The 18,710-nt window shown below is 38.0% G+C and overlaps 1 protein-coding gene and 1 long non-coding RNA gene across 3 annotated transcripts in view; one reads left to right on the top strand and one right to left on the bottom strand.

The window, feature by feature from the left end:
- Positions 1-18,710, top strand: part of LOC131408434 (uncharacterized) — a 32,364-nt gene that overhangs the window by 4,257 nt on the left and 9,397 nt on the right. The window contains exons 2-3 of one of the 2 annotated variants that reach the window (XR_009220765.1): positions 6,679-6,761; positions 7,963-8,147. This is a non-coding gene — a long non-coding RNA (uncharacterized LOC131408434). Of the gene's footprint in view, positions 1-6,678; positions 6,762-7,942; positions 8,148-18,710 lie in introns of both variants that reach the window. The other variant, XR_009220766.1, reaches the window with a different exon arrangement.
- LOC131408433 (NXPE family member 4-like) lies at positions 1,013-18,395 on the bottom strand. Its single transcript, XM_058545182.1, has 5 exons — positions 18,300-18,395; positions 6,421-7,154; positions 5,855-5,916; positions 4,290-4,496; positions 1,013-1,548 (listed from the first exon to the last, which is right to left on the bottom strand). The coding sequence occupies exons 1-5, from the start codon at positions 18,393-18,395 to the stop codon at positions 1,013-1,015; spliced, it is 1,635 nt and encodes a 544-aa protein (XP_058401165.1).

The raw sequence follows: 18,710 nt of genomic DNA, 5'->3' as shown, positions 1-18,710 counted from the left end.
GTATCACCTATGGCACCCAGAGCTGCACAGAGCAAGGTTTGAAAATCGTGAATCTTAGGCTAACCCCTTCATTTGGGAAACTGAGGCCCAGAGAGCTGAAGTGACTTATCCAAAGTTAGAAAATTACTGCAACAAAAGGACTGAAGCCCAGCTCCCTGAGTTCTAGTGTACTGTGCTTTTACCCGTGTTATCCTATATTCCTGAAGGATAAGGTCTATAGACTGGATTAGCTCCTTGCAGTGGGAGTTCCTATAGGGAGAGAAAAGTTAGAGGTTTTCAGGATCCAGGGGGCCTTCCTTGGACTTCTGCCACTCCTCCAGGACTGTGGGCTGGGAGGATTGCCTCACAGGACTTCTCTTTCAACTTGGAAATCACCTTGAGCTTATCTGTAGTGGTAGAAATAAGGAAATGGAACTGCTTTCTCTACATATTTATTTTATGATGACTTTATTGCTCTGAATTTCCATGCATCAGAGAGCAGAACTTTTAACCATTAGGTGTCTTGACTCCCCATTTGTGAAGAGTGGCGTGGCTCTGATTAAGAAGGGTAGGTCTTTTTCATGAGTATTTTTATTTTTAAATGGAAGCCCAAATTAGAAATAACTGATTTGGTTGAATTGGTGGTTTATGGATCAGCAATAGTACAGATTATCTCCTGCTAATTGGGACTTCAGAGCCAAACACAGCATCTGGCATCACAGCAAACACTTAATAAATGTGGTTTTTTGGTGAGGAAGATTAGCCCTGAGCTAACATCTGTTGCCAATCCTCCTCTTTTTGCTGAGGAAGATTGGCCCTGGGCTAACATTCATGCCCTTCTTCCTCTACTTTATATGTGGGACGACTGCCACAGCACGGGTTGATAAGCGGTGTGTAGGTCTGCACTGGGGATCTGAACCCGTGAACCCCGGGCTGCCGAAGCAGAGCGGGCAAACTTAACCACTATGAAACCAGGCCAGCCCCTTAATAAATGTTTTTAAAGAAGTGAATGAATTTCAGAGATATGTGTTATCTAGCAAATATAGTTTAACAATATATTAATCTGATTTCTGACTACAGATTGAGGTGGGTGGACATTATTTGTGCCATATGCAATTGTTATGTCCCAGGCATCAATGACGCCCACATTGAGATCCCTGAAAATGTCCTTTATGGCAAGATATTGGATGTAACCATGAAAGTCACCAAATCTCTCCACGTCAGTGTTCATCTCTCTGATATTTTCTGCCTTGATGATTACCATAGTATCTGGGCTTCTCAGAAGAAGACGCTGAACAGCTTTGTGGACATTGAGGGCCCTTCGGATAAAAATATCAATGGGAAAGGGTCTGAAATGCTGGCCCAGAGAAATAACAATGATAGTATTTTTTTCTCCTCCAGTTCTGTCAATGACCCGGGCGAGGTACTCAATCTCTTTGACTGAATAAGTCAATGATCCAATCAAGGGGTAAGCATGTTTTTGCCACTGGATGTTGATATTCCTATCCAAGTCCACAGCAAGTTGGTGTTGAAATTTTCCAAATTCATGCAGATCCACTGACTTCAGTGCTGATGACAAATAGGCAATCCCAAAATGAAAGGAGAATAAAGTTACAAAGATCATAAAGATAGAAGAAAAGCTTTGGTGTTTATGATTGAATAAGTTAATCATGGCTTATTTATTATAGGTTTAAATCATGGAATAGTTTTAAAAATTATTAGAACAATCAAGAGTGTTACACAAATAGTAAATTATATATGTCCCCTTGTAGAACCATGTAGGACCAAATGGACTAGGGATGGTAAGCCTTGAGACAACTTCATTGGAGAATGATGTAGTCAGTTTTGTAGGTATTATCCTTGTACATTTTGTTAACTGTAGACTAAGCTCATTTGAGGATAGGGAAAAGTTCTAACTGATATCTTTACATTTCAAAAAAATAAGTAAACCTATTTCCCCAAATACTCTCTAAGTTCCCTTAAGACTGGAATTATATTCTATACTTCTGTGTTTCCATTACCTATGCATGGAATGGTACTGAGTACAGCATCTATAATAATAGTATTACTATTTATTTGTGAAGGACTTTACAGTTTAAAAAACATTTATTTGGACTGATATATTCATTCACCTCAAAGCTCTTTATATATGTATTTATGCATGCATATACATATTTAATTGCCATGTTACAGAAAAGAAAACCAAGAGATTGTATGACCTGCTCAAGATTACCCAGCTAGTTAGTGACAGAATCTGTGCTTAAACTTGAAGTTCTTCCCAATTCTTGTGAAAGTAGTCTACCCAGTCTTAAAACTTTTGAAAATAAGTATAATATGAATAGAATAAAAGGAAGTCCTTCCATTGTTCATCATATTAATTAGACCCTTATCAGACTATCAAGGCCAGCTGCTCTGTAGTTAGAACTTCTGAGAAAAATATGTAGAAAAGGATCATTAATGCTTTGTAACAATAGAAGTAAAGGGCTACATTTAAAGTCTTAATCCAGTGAGGTTTGAAAATGGAGATGCTGGAGGGTTGGTTGTAGGAAAATGGCAGAATTATTTTCTTTGTTCTTCTGCCAACTTACTTCAATTTCCTTTTCCAAAGCACACCACGGCCATAGAATTTAACTTTTAACAAAACGTGCAACAGATGTTTTGCTACCACAACTTAAGAGATTGGTCAAAGTTGGTAATAACTCAGTAAGTCAGTACTTTCTATAACCTAAGAGACCTTCTGTTATAGGATGTGATGCTAAAGGTTATCATCAGAACCTTAATTTTATTTTTCATTTTTTTTTTGGTGGGGGAGATTAGTCCTGAGCTAACATCTGTTGCTAATCCTCCTCTTTTTTTTTGCTGAGGAAGATTGGCCCTGGGCTAACATCCATGCCCATCTTCCTCTATTTTGTATGGGAGATGCCTGCCACAGCATGGCTTGATGTGCGGTGCGTAGGTCCACACCTGGTATATGAATCTGCAAACCCTGGCCGCTGAAGCAGAGCACATGAACTTAACCACTACACTACCAGGCTGGCCCCAGAACCTTAATTTTATAGATGAGGAAGCTGAGGTCTAGAGGAGTTCAGTCGTTTATCAGAGGTCATAATTTAAAACTCTCTCTTTCTGTTAGGAATTCTACTTATAGCTTGGAGCCAAGGCCCTACTGATTTTCCCTTTCTAATGCGAGGATCAGCTTATGCTCTAAGCTTGAGATCACAAGAGCAGCATCATGTCAGGAAGGCCAGAGTGGAGCTATACCTGGTGCACTGTCCCCAGTGATAAGAAACAGGGCCCAGCACACAGGTGGCAGCCGGTGATGGTTTTCCAGGTTAGAGTACTAAGATCTACTAATGGATTCTGAGTTTTTATTAGTGCATTCTTGATTTAGTAAAAAGAGCAACTGGACTAGAATTCTAGCCCCAACTCTGACAGTAACTAATGATAATAATTGCAATACACTGTTGTTTACTGGGCACTCTCTATCTGCCTATGTGGCTTGCAATGCGTTAAATATTTTATACCCATTACCTCATTTAATCTTCATAACAAGGACCAGATACTATTATTATTCCTAGTTGACTGATGAGGAAAATGAGGCCGAGAAAATAGGTAACATGCCCAAGGTCATGGCTTCTAAGTGGCACAGCCTAAGTCTGTTAGACTCCAAAGACCATGCTTTTAACCATTACGCCTACCTAACGCAAAGTCATCACCTTGCTCCTGGCATCTGTCCTTTCATGTAATGATAATAGAGATGATAGCTTACACCAAAGAGAACTTACTATGTAGCAAACAGTATTCTAAATGCATTGTATATATTACCTCATTTTACCAGGTAGGTACCATTTTCATCTCCATTTTTCAGATGAGGAAACTAAGGGACACAATGGTTATATAACTTGCCCAAAGTCACCCAGATAGGACATGGAGAAGCCAGATTTGGTCCCAGGCCATCTGGATCTAGAATCCACACCCTTAAACATAATGCCAACGGCAGAAGGTGGACAATATAGTATATGAAATTATCTTCAGCTCCATCAGTGATTTTTACAAGCATGCTGGGTAAATAGTGAAGTGTGAATTATGCACAGATTAAGGATGTAATAAACCTTTTTCTACACTGGCTCTCTCCCAATCAGATAAATGTGTTCTTTTAAAGCAAAGATAACGATATCTTGTGAAGCTTTTGTGGGTTGTGATTAAGAAATACGAAAAAAAGAGAGGCATTTCCCATATTTCTTTCTCCCCTTGAAATGAAAAAGAAGTTTCTGAAAGGGATATGAATAAGAGTTTAGACTGAAGCATACTGTTGATACTGCTTTTGAAGTATTCCATCCACTGGCGAATCGTGGAATCTCCCATTAGATATATGAATTTTCCCCTTAGGCATTCTTTCATTTCGATTGGAGCCAAACTACAGGAGACAGGATTCCATGTGTCTTTCCAGACATGTCCACTGGGGATTGCGGATGCCATTCCAAACTTGCATTTCTTCTTCATTGGAACTGTTTTTTCTGCTAAAGAATCAGCAAGATAAGATCCTTGAAAATATCACATTATCCATGAGTATGTATTAAGAACCTACTGTCTTTTCTAAGTATCTTCTTAATAGTGCATGAGGGTGGTAGAAAAGCCTTATTGAAGCCTCATCCTCTTAATGGGATACTTATTGTTCAGTAAAATTTTTCTCTGATATGAATTTTCTAAATGATACCCATTAATGTTCATTATAGAGAACATGTTTGCTCCCAGAAAAAAAAAGGCCTTCTGGGTAAAATTTAGGTATTTGTTTGCCTTCCTATATAAGTAGGAATCAATTCTTGCTTAGTAGTGAAAACTCAATTATTCTATCATTTTAGCCCACTTTACCCCCAAGTTTGTCACACTCTGTCATAGTGTCTTAAATGCCACCATCAAACTGTAAATCCTTTGAATTACATGCAGGGTGATATAAAAAAAATTAACAACTGGTTTGGTTTGGCACCTGAACAGCCCTCATGGATATGGCTATAGCTGGAGTAGTGTCCTGGAGGTCCAAGAGGGCCAGATATTAACCTGTTAGTTAGTTACTGCTTTGTGGAGAGTCTGGGAATCTGAGGGGCTGAGGTGGCTAGGCTGGTGAAGCCTTTGGCAGGCTTGGGGCAGTGATTATTCACCAAGCAAAGGAAGTAGTTCTTATTTTAACAACTAGTATAAGTGTACTTGTGTATCCTGGATGAAAAATGCCATTTCTCCCTCTAGGTACATATTTACACTTCAGTGTGAACAAGTTTATTAGCAATTAGCAAGCTGTCAATGCCGAACTTAGAGAGACACAAAAGCTCTTTCCTTAAATCATTTTAGATAGGGATTTCCTAGGATGTTTGGAGCCAAAGAGATTGAAGAGAAATCAATAAATATAAGTGTAGAAGTGCTATTTTATATGTTAAAATGGTTTGAAAGGTGGCAAAGACCAAGAGGGGGAAATTGTAATGAATCCACTCCTAGATGGCAAGTTGGAAATCTCTAGATGGTGATTCTCAGTCTCGTAGTGATGTGGGAAGTGCTGATGGTGGTGGTGTGGGGGGTAAAGACCTAGGTGTAAATTGGGAGAGAGTTTTGACATTTGAAGCTTATTGTATTAGATGGGTAGGTAATCTATTGCCTGATAAATAGATTGATGATGAGAGTTCTGTTACTAAAACAGGTTTATGATATCCTAGTGATTTCAATCATTTATTCGCTTAGGTAACTGGTACCTTGGCCCACCATAGACAAGTCGGATGAGCAGCACTGATAGGACTGATAATAGTGAACAAGTCCAGCAGAAGGAAGAAACCCTTTAAATGGGTCTAATATTAAGAACCACACATCAAACACAGGGAGAACTTACTGTTGCATTTGGAGACACTAATGGCATCAAAGTTGTCCATAATCTCTACACCCACATTTGACCTTAAAGAGACAAATACAGAGATTAATCTGCAGCTGGCCCCGAAGAGCAGAAAACATAAGAAGCCACATTATCTATTGCTTCAGTTATTTCTTTGTGATAATAATTGACTACTGTGCCCACAGTTCCAGGCCACTTACTAAATTTTCATTTCTTTGCTTGTTAGTTTAAGGGGTACAGATACCCAGAAGATGTGCAAGGTAATTTATTGAGATGCAGAAAGAGTATATTAGGGCACATACATATACACACATATATATTTCTCATCCTCTTTTAATTTTTATTCTGTTTCTATTTTTTGTTTCAATGATAAGAGTTAAATATCCAAAAAGTTTAGGGGCTACTGGAGAGTGGGCACTGTCCCCAAATGAATTCACACATCTTTTCTAAAATGGCTCTTCAGCGAGTTCCAAAGTTGGTATACTCATAGCACTTTCCTTTGCATCAACATATATGCCAAATAATTACCGTATTTTCCCAGGCAGTATCCAGAAGTAATTATTTACCTTTCAAAGAGGCTCCTTTCTTGTTTGCTAAGATAAGAAACTTGTTTGTTTTTGGAACGCATGTGAGTGAGTGCAGCACAGGGCACGTGTGGAGGCTTCATGCAGTAGAAGGCTTCTTGGTCTTGAGCATCCAGGTACCGGCACAGTTCAGCACTTGAGTTTAAAACTAGAGCACAATCAGTATTGACATGGGAGGTGCCACTGGCAAACTGGCCTGTGAAGATCACCCTGTCATAGCCTTGGTTTCTTGCCCTCCAGAGAGCCGACACTCCTTCACTGGGATGAATGAGCAGAAGAGAGAGAGAGACCTGGCCCTCCCAGAACAGAGTGAAGCTGACAAGGTAGGTACCATTGTTGAAGTCTGTCACCTTTCCTGAAGCGCCTGCCTTAAGAGTTGGGGAGGACATCCTGGCCCGCAGGAAATCCCCACCATATTTTTTCCTCCGTCCTAAGTGGTCCCTCACCTCCAGCAGGATGTCTAGCTGATCCCCTTTGCAGTATGTATCTTGAGGGTTGAGGATGGTGGCTCTGCTGTGTGTGGCACTGGTGGTAGTGTTCTTGTGGGTGAAGGGTCTGGGTGGGACCAACTGGTTTAGTTCTTCCATGATTTTCTTTATTCTTAGCTCAGTCTCAGTTGGTGAAACTACTGGATTCAGTGGTGCTTCAGGATGTGAGGACTTCATGATGTCATTCCAGTGATGGAGGGAGATGGGCAACTTGAGTGCAGTCCATAACTGAAATGACAAGGAATACAATAGAGAGCATAGAAAATGTTCCTATTTAATATAATAACTTTTGGTAGGTTAGCCAACTTCTATATTTTATAGAATGATGGGAGGTACGAAAATTAAAGTAAAATGATATTGAGATTTTATTATCATATATGTTTCATAGACAAAATGATTTTCCTTAAATTTGGTGGTAGAATTTCACTTCTCCTTGGCTAATTTATTTTGGAGAGCCATTTAACCCCAAAGAGCCTGAGAATCTTCTTCCTTAAAGTGGTGATGATAAAATATACCTTTACTGGGCAATTATGAACACCAAATGAGAAGTGTTTTTTTAACTGCACAGCAGAGAACAAGTGTTTATTGTTCTATTATTTTTTATCTTAAAACTAGAATTCAGTCATTTAAAAAAAATCCTTAAAAAAATGTTCAAACTGCATGGGGCTTTTATGTAAAATATGATTATTTTTTCTATTTCACCTTTTACACTTTGCTTAAACATTCTATGATATTTATTAGTATTTTTCAGATTGTTTTAGCTAACTTAGGAGATAAGAAACATAGGTTTATAAAAGTACATATTTATTTTCTAATTATAAAATAACACTGATTTATTATTAAAAATGAGAGAATGCTGAAACTGTATAGGAAATAAAAATCAGTCACAATAATGCCAACCATTGATAACTACTGCTAACATTTTGGTGACTTTTCTCTCATTCTTCGTATACTATTTGGCATCATTGTGAACAAATTGAATATTTACCAATGAATTTTGACTTTTTAAAAAACAGTGTTGTTAAAAACTCTCCAGGAGTGACATCAGCGTCATGGTGGATTGAGCTTTCCCATAAACTCTTCCCCCGATAAGATACAACAAAAGGAATAGTCACAGACCAACAATAGACTCCTAGACAGCAAAAAGCAAGATCTGAAAGATCCACACTGCTGCACATCTGAGAGTGAAACGTGCTGGACCCCCAGAGGAAGTGGGTAGAGGTAAGGAGAACTCCTCTCCCTCCCCATCAGATCAACAATCCCAGTCCACGCAGCTCCCAGAGAGGGGGGAGGGGCGGCCCTCTGCGGGGAAACCGTAGCTCTTCGGGCTCTCTCAGCCAGTGGGAAACTCCCACATAAAGGACTCAGAACTGCTGCAGGGGTGCCATCAACATCTGAGCACCCCAGGAGAGTGGATAACGAGGGGCGAGTGAGAAGCTCCCCACACCAGGGACCCAGGGGGCAAAAGAGAGAGCCCACCTCCCCTCCCCACATGCCGTACACTGCAGCTCAGCTGACCAGACCAGAGCAAGTAGCTGGTGGATCACAGTGAGCAGCCGGGGCAGAGCACAGGGGGCTCAGATTACACAGCCCTTAACCCCCACATGGTAGCGGTGAGTGGAAATTGCAACCAGATATCTCCAGGATGAGGAAAAATAAAGCCAATACAAGAACCACAATGCAAAGGTACATGAAATCACCAGACCAGAAGGAAAATGACAAGCACCCAGAAACCAACCCTGAAGACACAGAAATCCATAACCTAAATGACAGAGATTTCAAAATAGCTATCATAAAAAAACTCAACAAAATACGAGATAATACGGACAAACAATTCAATGAGATTAGGAGTTTCTTCACAAAAGAGATTGAAATCATAAAGAAAAACCAATCAGTACTGATGGAGATGAAGAACACAATAGAGGAGATAAAGGAGAATCTGGAATCTTTAAAGAACAGAGCTGACAATATGGAGGAAAGAATTAGCATTATAGAGGATAGGAATACAGATATGCTCCAGATGGAAGAGGAGAGAGAACTAAGACTAAAAAGAAATGAAGAAAGTCTCCGAGAAATATCTGACTCTTTTAGGAAATGCAACATAAGAATTATAGGTATTCCTGAGGGAGAAGAGAGGGAAAGAGGAACAGAGAGCCTATTCAAGGAAATAATAGCTGAGAACTTCCCAAATCTGGGGAGGGAGCAGGAAATACCAGTAAGTGAAGCCAATAGGTCGCCTAAATACGTCAACAGGAAAAGGCCCATTCTACGACATGTAGTGGTAAGACTGGTTAAAGTCAATGACAAAGAAATAATTATTAAGGGCAGCTAGACAAAAACAAAAAATAATGTACAAAGGAACTCCCATCAGGCTCTCAGCAGATTTCTCAACAGAAACTTTACAGGCTAGGGGAGACTGGAATGATATATTCAAAATACTGAAAGACAAAATCTTTCAGCCAAGAGTACTCTATCCAGCAAAAATATCCTTCAAATATGATGGAGAAATAGTAACTTTCCCAGATAAACAAAAGCTAAGGGAGTTCATGACAATGAGACCCCACTACAAGAAATACTCAAGAAGGCCCTCAGGCCTGAAAAACAGAAAAGAAAGGGAATACAAAGCTTGGAGCAAGGAGAAAAATAGGTAGACAAAATCATAAAAATAGTGGATCTTTACTGGAATAGGTTAGCAACCACTTAAATACCAAAATCAAAGATCAAAGGAAGGAATTCACCAAAAATAAATATAACATCCTCATGGTAAACACACACCCACGGCGCAAGATAGAATAAGGTATAACAAGAATGACTTAGAAGGGGAAGAGGAAAGTGATTGAATTGACTTAGTATAAGGAAACAGGAGGCCATCAGATAATGGACTATCTCATACACAAGATTTTTTATACAAACCTCAAGGTAACCACTAAACAAATAATCAAAACAAAATCACATATGATAAACAAACAGAAAACTAGAAGAGTCATAAGACAGAACAACCAAATTGAATTGGCAGTCCAAAATAAATGGAACAAGAAACAAAGCAAGTGCAAAAGAACTGGAAAATAAGTGACAAAACAGCAACATTAAGCTCTCATATGTCAATAATTACCCTAAATTTAAATGGATTAAATTCTCCAATCAAAAGATACAGAGTGGCAGGATGGATTAAAAAGCAAGACCCAACAATATGCTGCCTCCAGGAAACACATCTCAGCTCTAAAGACAAGCACAGGCTCAGAGTGAAAGGATGGAAGGCAATACTCCAAGCTAATGGCAAACAAAAGAAAGCAGGTGTTGCCATACTCATATCAGACAAAGTAGACTTCAAGATAAAACAGGTTAAGAGAGACAAAGAAGGGAAATATATAATGACAAAAGGGACACTCCACCAAGAAGACCTATCACTTATAAATATACATGCACCCAACATAGGAGCACCAAAGTACATAAAGAAACTGTTAACAAACCTAAAAGGAGACATTAAGAACAACACAATAATAGTAGGGGATCTTAATACCCCACTTACATCAATGGATAGATCATCCAGACAAAAAGTCAATAAAGAAATAGTGGACTTAAATGAAAAATGGACGAGATGGACCTAGTAGACATACATGGAGTACTCCATCCAAAAACAGCTGACTACACATTCTTCCCAAGCGTGCATGGAACATTCTCAAGGATAGACCATATGTTGGGAAACAAAGCAAGCCTCAATAAATTTAAGAAGATTGAAATCATAACAGGCATCTTTTCAGACCATAATGCTATGAGACTGGAAATCAACCATGAAAAGAAAACTGGGAAAGTGACAAAAATGTGGAGATTAAACAACATGCTAATGAACAACCAATGGATCATTGATGAAATTAAAGGAGAAATCAAAAACTATCTGGAAACAAACAAAAATGAAAATATGCCATACCAAATCATATGGGATGCAGCAAAAGTGGTCCTGAGAGGGAAACTCATAGCAATACAGGCCCACCTTAACAAACAAAAAAAGCCCAAATAAGCAACCTTAAATTACACCTAACAGAACTAGAAAAAGAAGAACAAACAAAGCCCAAAGTCAGCAGAAGGAGAGAAATAATAAAAGTCAGAGCAGAAATAAATGAAATTGAGACCAAAAAAACAGTAGAAATGATTAATGAAACAAAGAGTTGATTCTTTGAGAAGATAAAGAAAATTGACAAACCGTTACCAGACATACTGAGAAAAACAGAGAAAAGTCTCAAATAAATAAAATTAGAAATGAAAGAGGAGAAATTACAACTGATACCACAGAAGTACAAAGGATTATAAGAGAATACTATGAGAAATTATATGCCAACAAATTGGACAATCTAGAAGAAATGGATAAATTCTTAGACTCATACAACCTCCCAGAATTGAACCAAGAAGAAATGGAGAAGCTGAATAGACCAATCACAAGTAAAAAGATTGAAATAGTAATGAAAAACCTCCCAAAAAATAAAAGTCTAGGACCAGATGGCTTCTCTGGTGAATTTTACCAAACATTCAAAGAAGATTTAATACCCATCCTTCTCAAACTATTCCAAAAAATAGAGGAAGATGGAACACTTCCTAACTCATTCTACGAGGCCAACATCACCCTGATACCAAAGCCAGGCAAAGACAATACAAAGAAGGAAAATTACAGGCCAATATTGCTGATGAACATAGATGCAAAAATCCTCAACAAAATATTGGCAAACCAAATACAGCAATACATTAGAAAGATCATACACCATGGTCAAGTGGGATTTATAGCAAGGACGCAGGGACTGTTCAACATCCGCAAATCAATCAACATGATACACCGCATCAACAAAACAAAGAATAAAAACCACATGGTCATCTCAATAGATGCAGAGAAGGCATTTGACGAGATCCAACATCCATTTATGATAAAAACTCTCAACAAAATGGGTATAGAAGGAAAGTACCTCAACATAATAAAGACTATGACAAACCCACAGCCAACATCGGACTCAATGGGGAAAGACTGAAAGCCATTCCTCTGAGAATAGGAACGAGGCAGGGCTGCCCACTCCTACCACTCCTATTCATAGTACTGGAGGTTTTGGCCAGAGCAATTAGGCAAGAAAAAGGAATAAAAGGAATCCAAATAGGCAACGAAGAAGTGAAACTCTCACTATTTGCTGATGACATGATTTTATATATAGAAAACCCTAAAGAATCCATTGGAAAACTATTAGAAAAAATCAACAACTACAGCAAAGTCGCAGGGTACAAAATCAATCTACAAAAATCAGTTGCATTTCTGTATGCTAATAACGAACTAACAGAAAGAGAGCTAAAAAAGATAATACCTTTTACAATTGCATCAAAAAGAATAAAAAACCTAGGAATAAATCTTACCAAGGAGGTGAAAGACCTATACAATGAGAACTATAAGACATTATTGAAAGAAATCGATGATGACATAAAGAAATGGAAAGACATCCCATGCACATGGATTGGAAGAATAAACATAGTTAAAATGTCTGTATTACCTAAAGCAATCTACAGATTCAATGCAATCCCAATCAGAATCCCAATGACATTCTTCACGGAAATAGAAGAAAGAATACTCAAATTCATATGTGGCAACAAAAGACCCCAAATAGCTAAAGCAATCCTAAGAAAAAAGAACAAAGCTGGAGGCATCACAATCCCTGACTTCAAAACATACTACAAAGCAATAGTAATCAAAACAGCATGGTACTGGTACAAAAACAGACACATAGATCAATGGAACAGAATTGAAAGCCCAGAAATAAAACCACACATATACAGACAGCTAATTTTCAACAAAGGAGCTAAGAACATACAATGGAGAAAGGAAAGTTTCTTCAATAAATGTTGTTGGGAAAACTGGACAGCCACATGCAAAAGAATGAAAGTGGACCATGTGCTATCGCCATTCACAAAAATTAACTCAAAATGGATCAAAGACCTGAAGGTGAGACCTGAAACTATAACACTCATAGAAGAAAATATAGGCAACACACTATTTGACATTGGTCATAAAGGAATCTTTTCAGATGACATGCCTACCCAGACTAGGGAAACTAAAGGAAAAATAAGAAAGTGGGACTTTATCAAATTAAAGAGCTTCTACAAGACAAATGAAACCAGAATCAAGATGAACAGACAACCCACCACTGGGAGAAAATATTTGCAAAACATATACCTGACAAGGGGTTAATCTCCATAATATATAAAGAACTCACACAACTGAACAACAAAAAAACAAACAACCTGATCAAAAAATGGGCAGAGGAAATGAACAGACACTTCTCCAAAGAAGATATACGGATGGCCAATAGGCACATGAAAAGATGTTCAACATCACTAATCATCAGGGAAACGCAAATCAAAACAACACTAAGATACCACCTCACGCCCATTAGAATGGCTATAATCACCAAGACAAAAAACAACAAATGTTGGAGAGGATGTGGAGAAACAGGAACCCTCATACACAGCTGGTGGGAATGCAAACTGCTGCAGCCTCTATGGAAAACGGTATGGAGATTCCTCAAAGAATTAAAAATAGAAATACCCAATAGAAATACCCTATGATCCAGCTATCCCACTACTGAGAATCTATCCAATGAACCTGAAATCAACAATCCAAAGAGGCTTATGCACCCCTATGTTCATTGCAGCATTATTCACTATAGCCAAGAAGTGGAAGCAACCTAAGTGTCCCTCAACTGATGATTGGATCAAGAAGATGTGGTATATATATACAATGGAATACTACTCAGCCATAAAAAAGGCAAAATCGTCCCATTTGCAACAACATGGATGGGCCTGGAGGGTATTATGTTAAGTGAAATAAGCCAGAAAGAGAAAGACAAACACTGTATGATCTCACTCATATGTGGAATATAAACCAACACATGGACAGAGAAAACTGTATTGTGGTTACCAGGGGCAATAGGGGTGGGGGGTGGGCACAAGGGGTGAAGGGAGACATATATATGGTGGTGGACAAACAAAAATGTACAACCCAAAATTTCACAATGTTATAAACTATTAAAAAATCAATTAAAAAAAAAACTCTCCATCTTACCTCAAAGGCCCACATAATATTCCAGCCTATTGATATAGCTTAATATTTCACCTATTTCCATCTTTTTGGACAGTTATTGCATTCAGCTTTTCTCTATTACTTATAATTCTGTAAAAAACACCTTTTGGTATAAATCTTTCTTTATAGTTCAGGTTATTTGCTGAGAACTCAGAAATAGAATTATTGGTCAAAAGTGGTGAACATTGTTAAAGATCTTAATACATGCTGTGAAATTGTTTTCAAGAAATGTGCCAATTTGCACCTAAACAAGCAGTGAATGAGAATTCTAGTCTTACCTCATGCTCACAACACTGGGTAGCTCATTTTTAGAGGTATTTGCCTGGGATTAAAACCTGACTTTGTCACTGACTAGCTGTGCAACCTTGGTTAAGTTCCTTAACTTCTCTGTGTATCAGTTTTATCATCTAAAAATTGGGTCATAAAAATAAGCACCTCATATGTTATTGTGAGGATTAATGGGCTAACACATGAAAAGCATTTACAATGGTACCTGGCACATACTAAGTGTTTGTTATTACTGTCTCTATTATTTGATAAATAAAAATGTTTTCATTAAAAAAATCTTAGCATGTCAAATAATAAAACAGTAATAATATTAATCATTGTAATATCTTAGAATTTCCCATAAAGGCAGAGTAGTTTATATTGGACTAACTCTTCTGCAGATAACAATGATAAATTCTAGACCAGAAAAAAAAAATCCTCTCTAAAAGCACTGGAGAGCGACCACAAGCAGACAGACACTGGAGGGGAGTTGTGACTTGGAAGGAGGGACAGTATTGGACTCGCATTATAAGAAGTGCTAATTGAAGTTCTTCAAGCTGAAGTGAAATTACACCAGACAACAGCATAGATAGATCTTCAGGAAGAAATGAAAACACCAGAAATGGTAACTATATAGATAAATATAAAATATTCTGTGTTTATCTCCTAATTTCTTTAAAATGCATATAATTATTTAAATTAAGAACTATAATGTTATAATAACATGTCAGCTATAGCATAAAGAATGGGATGGGAAATAAATGGAACTAAATGGCTAAAACGTTATTACGGATTACATGAAGTAGCACAATATTAACTCTAAAAGTTAAGACTGTGTATTGTCATCCCTAGAGAAACCACTTTTGAAAAAACAACTTAAGGGCCAGCCTAGTGTCACAGCAGTTAAGTTCACGTGCTCTGCTTTGGTGGCCCAGGGTTCACAGGTTTAGATCCTGGGCACGGACCCACGCACTGCTTGTCCAGCCATGCTGTGGCAGTGCCCCATATAAAGTAGAGGAGGCTGGGCACAGATGTTAGCCCAGGGCCAGCCTTCCTCTTTTTGCTGAGGAAGATTGGCACTGGATGTTAGCTCAGGGCTAATCTTACACACACACACACACATACAACTTAGAGCTCTAAGAATAATAGAGAAACTAAAAGGAAATTAAAAAAAAATTCAATTAACCTAAAATAAGGCAGGAAAAGGGGAACAGAAGAACGAAAAATGGAGGGGCCAAACAGAAAACAAATAGCAAAATGGTGGCCCTAAATCCACTCATATTAATAATGTCTTTAAAAGTAAGTAGACTGAACACTCTGTTAAAAGGCAGAGATAAAAAAGCAAGACCCAACTGTTTTCTCTCTATAGAGAATGTAGTTTAAGTATAAAGATATCTGTGGGTTGAAAGTAAATGAATGGAAAATGATATACCATGTAAGCATAAAAATGCTAATAATAATATTAAAGGAGACTTCAAGACAAAGAGTATTACCAGAAATAAAGATGGACAGTTCATAATGATAGAAGGGTCAATGAGTCAGAAAACACAGCAATCATAAATGTGTATGTGCCCACACATATATGTATTTAAGTGTGAAAGAAAAATTGAAAATCTAAAGGGAGAAATAGAAAAATTCACAATCATAATTAGAAACTTAAAAACCTCTCTTAGTAGTTGCTACAGGCACTAGATAAAAAATGAGTAAGGACCTAGCGGATCTGAACATTATCTTAGTAATGTCTTTGACCCATCACAGTACATTATCAAATATTTTTAAATTGCTACAACTTCAAGTGAAAATTATAAGTGATTTTTAGTATGGTAGAATAATATTCTGTGCACAAAATTTTTTGGTAGAAATATAACAGGAAAATTCTGGTTCAAGATGGACTAAGTACATATTATAGTCTTGATTTCCCACCATAAAATCCTATAAAAGACCAAAAAAAAGTGCTTTAAATATTTCTAACTGTTATGGGAAATAGGAAGAGATGCCTTAATTGGACCAGAACTAATAAGGAATCCCCTGAAAAATGAAAGGCAGATGAGATTAGATCAAGGAAGAAAACCTTGGCTCCAAATTCACATAAATGAGGGTTCTGCAAAAGATGGAAGCCATTTCAGGACCACTAGAAACCTGGAGGAGGTTGGTAACTGGAGTAAGAGAGGTAGAGGGGTAGCCCACAGCGGGACAAACCAGGTGGGTTGAGCCCTCCCTACTTCCCCACCTGTGCCTGGGCTAGGCAGCTAGAAACCGGGACTTCTGTACTTAGGTGCAAGTAAAAACTATAGACATGTAAGTTGGAGAGGCAGGGTAGGACCTGTGTGCTTGGCAACAGCTTAGACAAGTGGGGAGCACGTATTGCTCTGCAGCATTTTTTGTAGCTATGCTACAAACATGCTGGTGAAAACAGGTAACAGCACTCCAGACTGGCCACCACAGAATCTCAAGTATAATGGTGGACACACAAGCAAGACTCAGCAAAAATTTTTATGGAAGGCAACTCATGAAAGAGAGGTATCAAGTTCAATAAAGAGAAGACACCCAAGGGAACAGAATTAATAGAAAAAGAAAACAAACCTTTAGAACAAGTATACTTTCTATCCTCAGACAGATGCTAGATGATATTGCATCCATAAGATAATGGGTCAATTAGAGATCTTGGAAAGTAAAATCTTGCTATTCAATATGCAAAAGTCAATTGCATTCCTCTACACCAGCAACAAGCAATTAGAAAATGTATTTAAAAGGACACTATTTACAATAGCAACAATAAATGATAAAGTACTTAGGCATAAATCTAACAAAAGATGTGTAAGACCTGTATGCAAACATTATAAATTTACTGAAAGATCTTGGAGAAGACCTAAACAAATGGAGAGCTATGACATGTTGCTAAACAGCAAAATAATACTATAAACGTCAGTTTTTCTAATTCGATCTACATGGTTAATATAATGCACATATAATTTAAGTAGGATTTTTCGTCAAATTTGACAGGCTGACTCTAAAACACTTGAGAAAGTAAAAGGCCAAGACTGCCCAAGAACTTTCTGAAGTAGATTAAGCAATGGTAACTTGACCTGCAAGTTTTCAAGACTAATTACAAAGCTCTGTTAATTACAGCAATGTGGTACTGCTACAGGGAAGACAAATTGATCAATGGAATAGAACAAAAGCCCAGAAAGGGACCCGTACTTATTAGAAATTTTGATATACAACAAAAATGACATGATAAATCAGCTTGGAAAGAAAGAACTACAAAATAAAAAGAGCTGAGAAAGTGATGCTCCATATGGAAATATGAGAAAAATCAGCAAAAAAAAAAAAAAAATCCGGATTTAGATAAATAATCTGACTTTAGAGTAGGGAAGGGTTTCTTAATACTTAACAAGAATTAACTGTAAAAAAGACAGATAAATTTTACTATACAACCATAAAAATATTCTGTTGTTCAGAAATTCCCTTTGGGGGCAGCCCGGTGGCAGAGTGGTTAAGTTTGTGAGCTCCACTTTGGTGGGCCGGGGTTCGTGGATTCGGATCCTGGGCGCAGATCTATACCACTCATCAAGCCATGCTGTGGTGGCATCCCACATACAAAATAGAGGAAGATGGGCACAGATGTTAGCTCAGCAACAATCTTCCTCAAGCAAAAAGAGAAAGATTGGCAACAGATGTTAGCTCAGGGCCAATCTTCCTCACCAAAAGAAAAAAAAATCCCCTGAAAGAAGATGAAAAGACGAGCTAAACATTGAGAGAAGAGAGTTGTAACACATATAGAAGAGACAAAGGAAGAATGTGTGTGGCCACACACAATATTATCCTCTCTTATACTACATAATGACTATCAGGTACCTTGGTTCTTAAAGGTAGTGTAAGCTGTTGAAACTCCCCTACTACAATCTATAGGTCTGGTCGTTGGGACTTTCCTAGAACACGTGAAGTATCAAGTAAAAATATACTTTTGTAAAACACAGAAAGAAAGTAATTCCTACCTTTGTGGAGTTTTGGAAAACTGTATAAGTGATCCAGGAGGCTAATATAAACAATAATACCAACAGTGACTTATGATTTATCGTACTCGTTGTCATGATTAGGCTCCTACAAGAGACAATAGAAAAGCTAGCACAAACCCAACAAGATAAAAATAGAAAAGAAACGCAGAAACACATGAAAAGTTTATGCCTCCTGATATTTTTTGTCCTCAGAGAAGCTATTCCTGGAACACAACCTTGGCCCTTCCAGCTCCCGGCTGCTAGCTTTGGCTGTCAGCTTGTACCTTCAACAGAAGTGCTATTCCAAGACATGGAGCCCCCCATGGACTCTAGGAAACTGAGCAGCTCAGGGCCTGAAGGATGCAGGGTTGCTCATGTCTAGGTGAATCTCCAGGCTATGTGCCACCTAAC

This window comes from Diceros bicornis, chromosome 7, assembly GCF_020826845.1.
Source record: "Diceros bicornis minor isolate mBicDic1 chromosome 7, mDicBic1.mat.cur, whole genome shotgun sequence".
Taxonomy (NCBI): Eukaryota; Metazoa; Chordata; class Mammalia; order Perissodactyla; family Rhinocerotidae; genus Diceros; species Diceros bicornis.
The sequence above is the reverse complement of the archived record's forward strand: the minus strand, read 5'-3'. Positions and strand labels throughout refer to the sequence as shown.

Excerpts from the sequence above, each read along its gene's own strand:
- LOC131408433 (XM_058545182.1), bottom strand. The coding sequence starts at position 18,395 with ATGACAACGAGTACGATAAATCATAAGTCACTGTTGGTATTATTGTTT. Across the intron at positions 7,155-18,299 it reads TTTTCCAAAACTCCACAAAG|TTATGGACTGCACTCAAGTT; the intron begins GTAGGAATTACT and ends TTGTCATTTCAG. Across the intron at positions 1,549-4,289 it reads CTTCAAAAGCAGTATCAACA|CACTGAAGTCAGTGGATCTG; the intron begins GTATGCTTCAGT and ends ATTTGTCATCAG.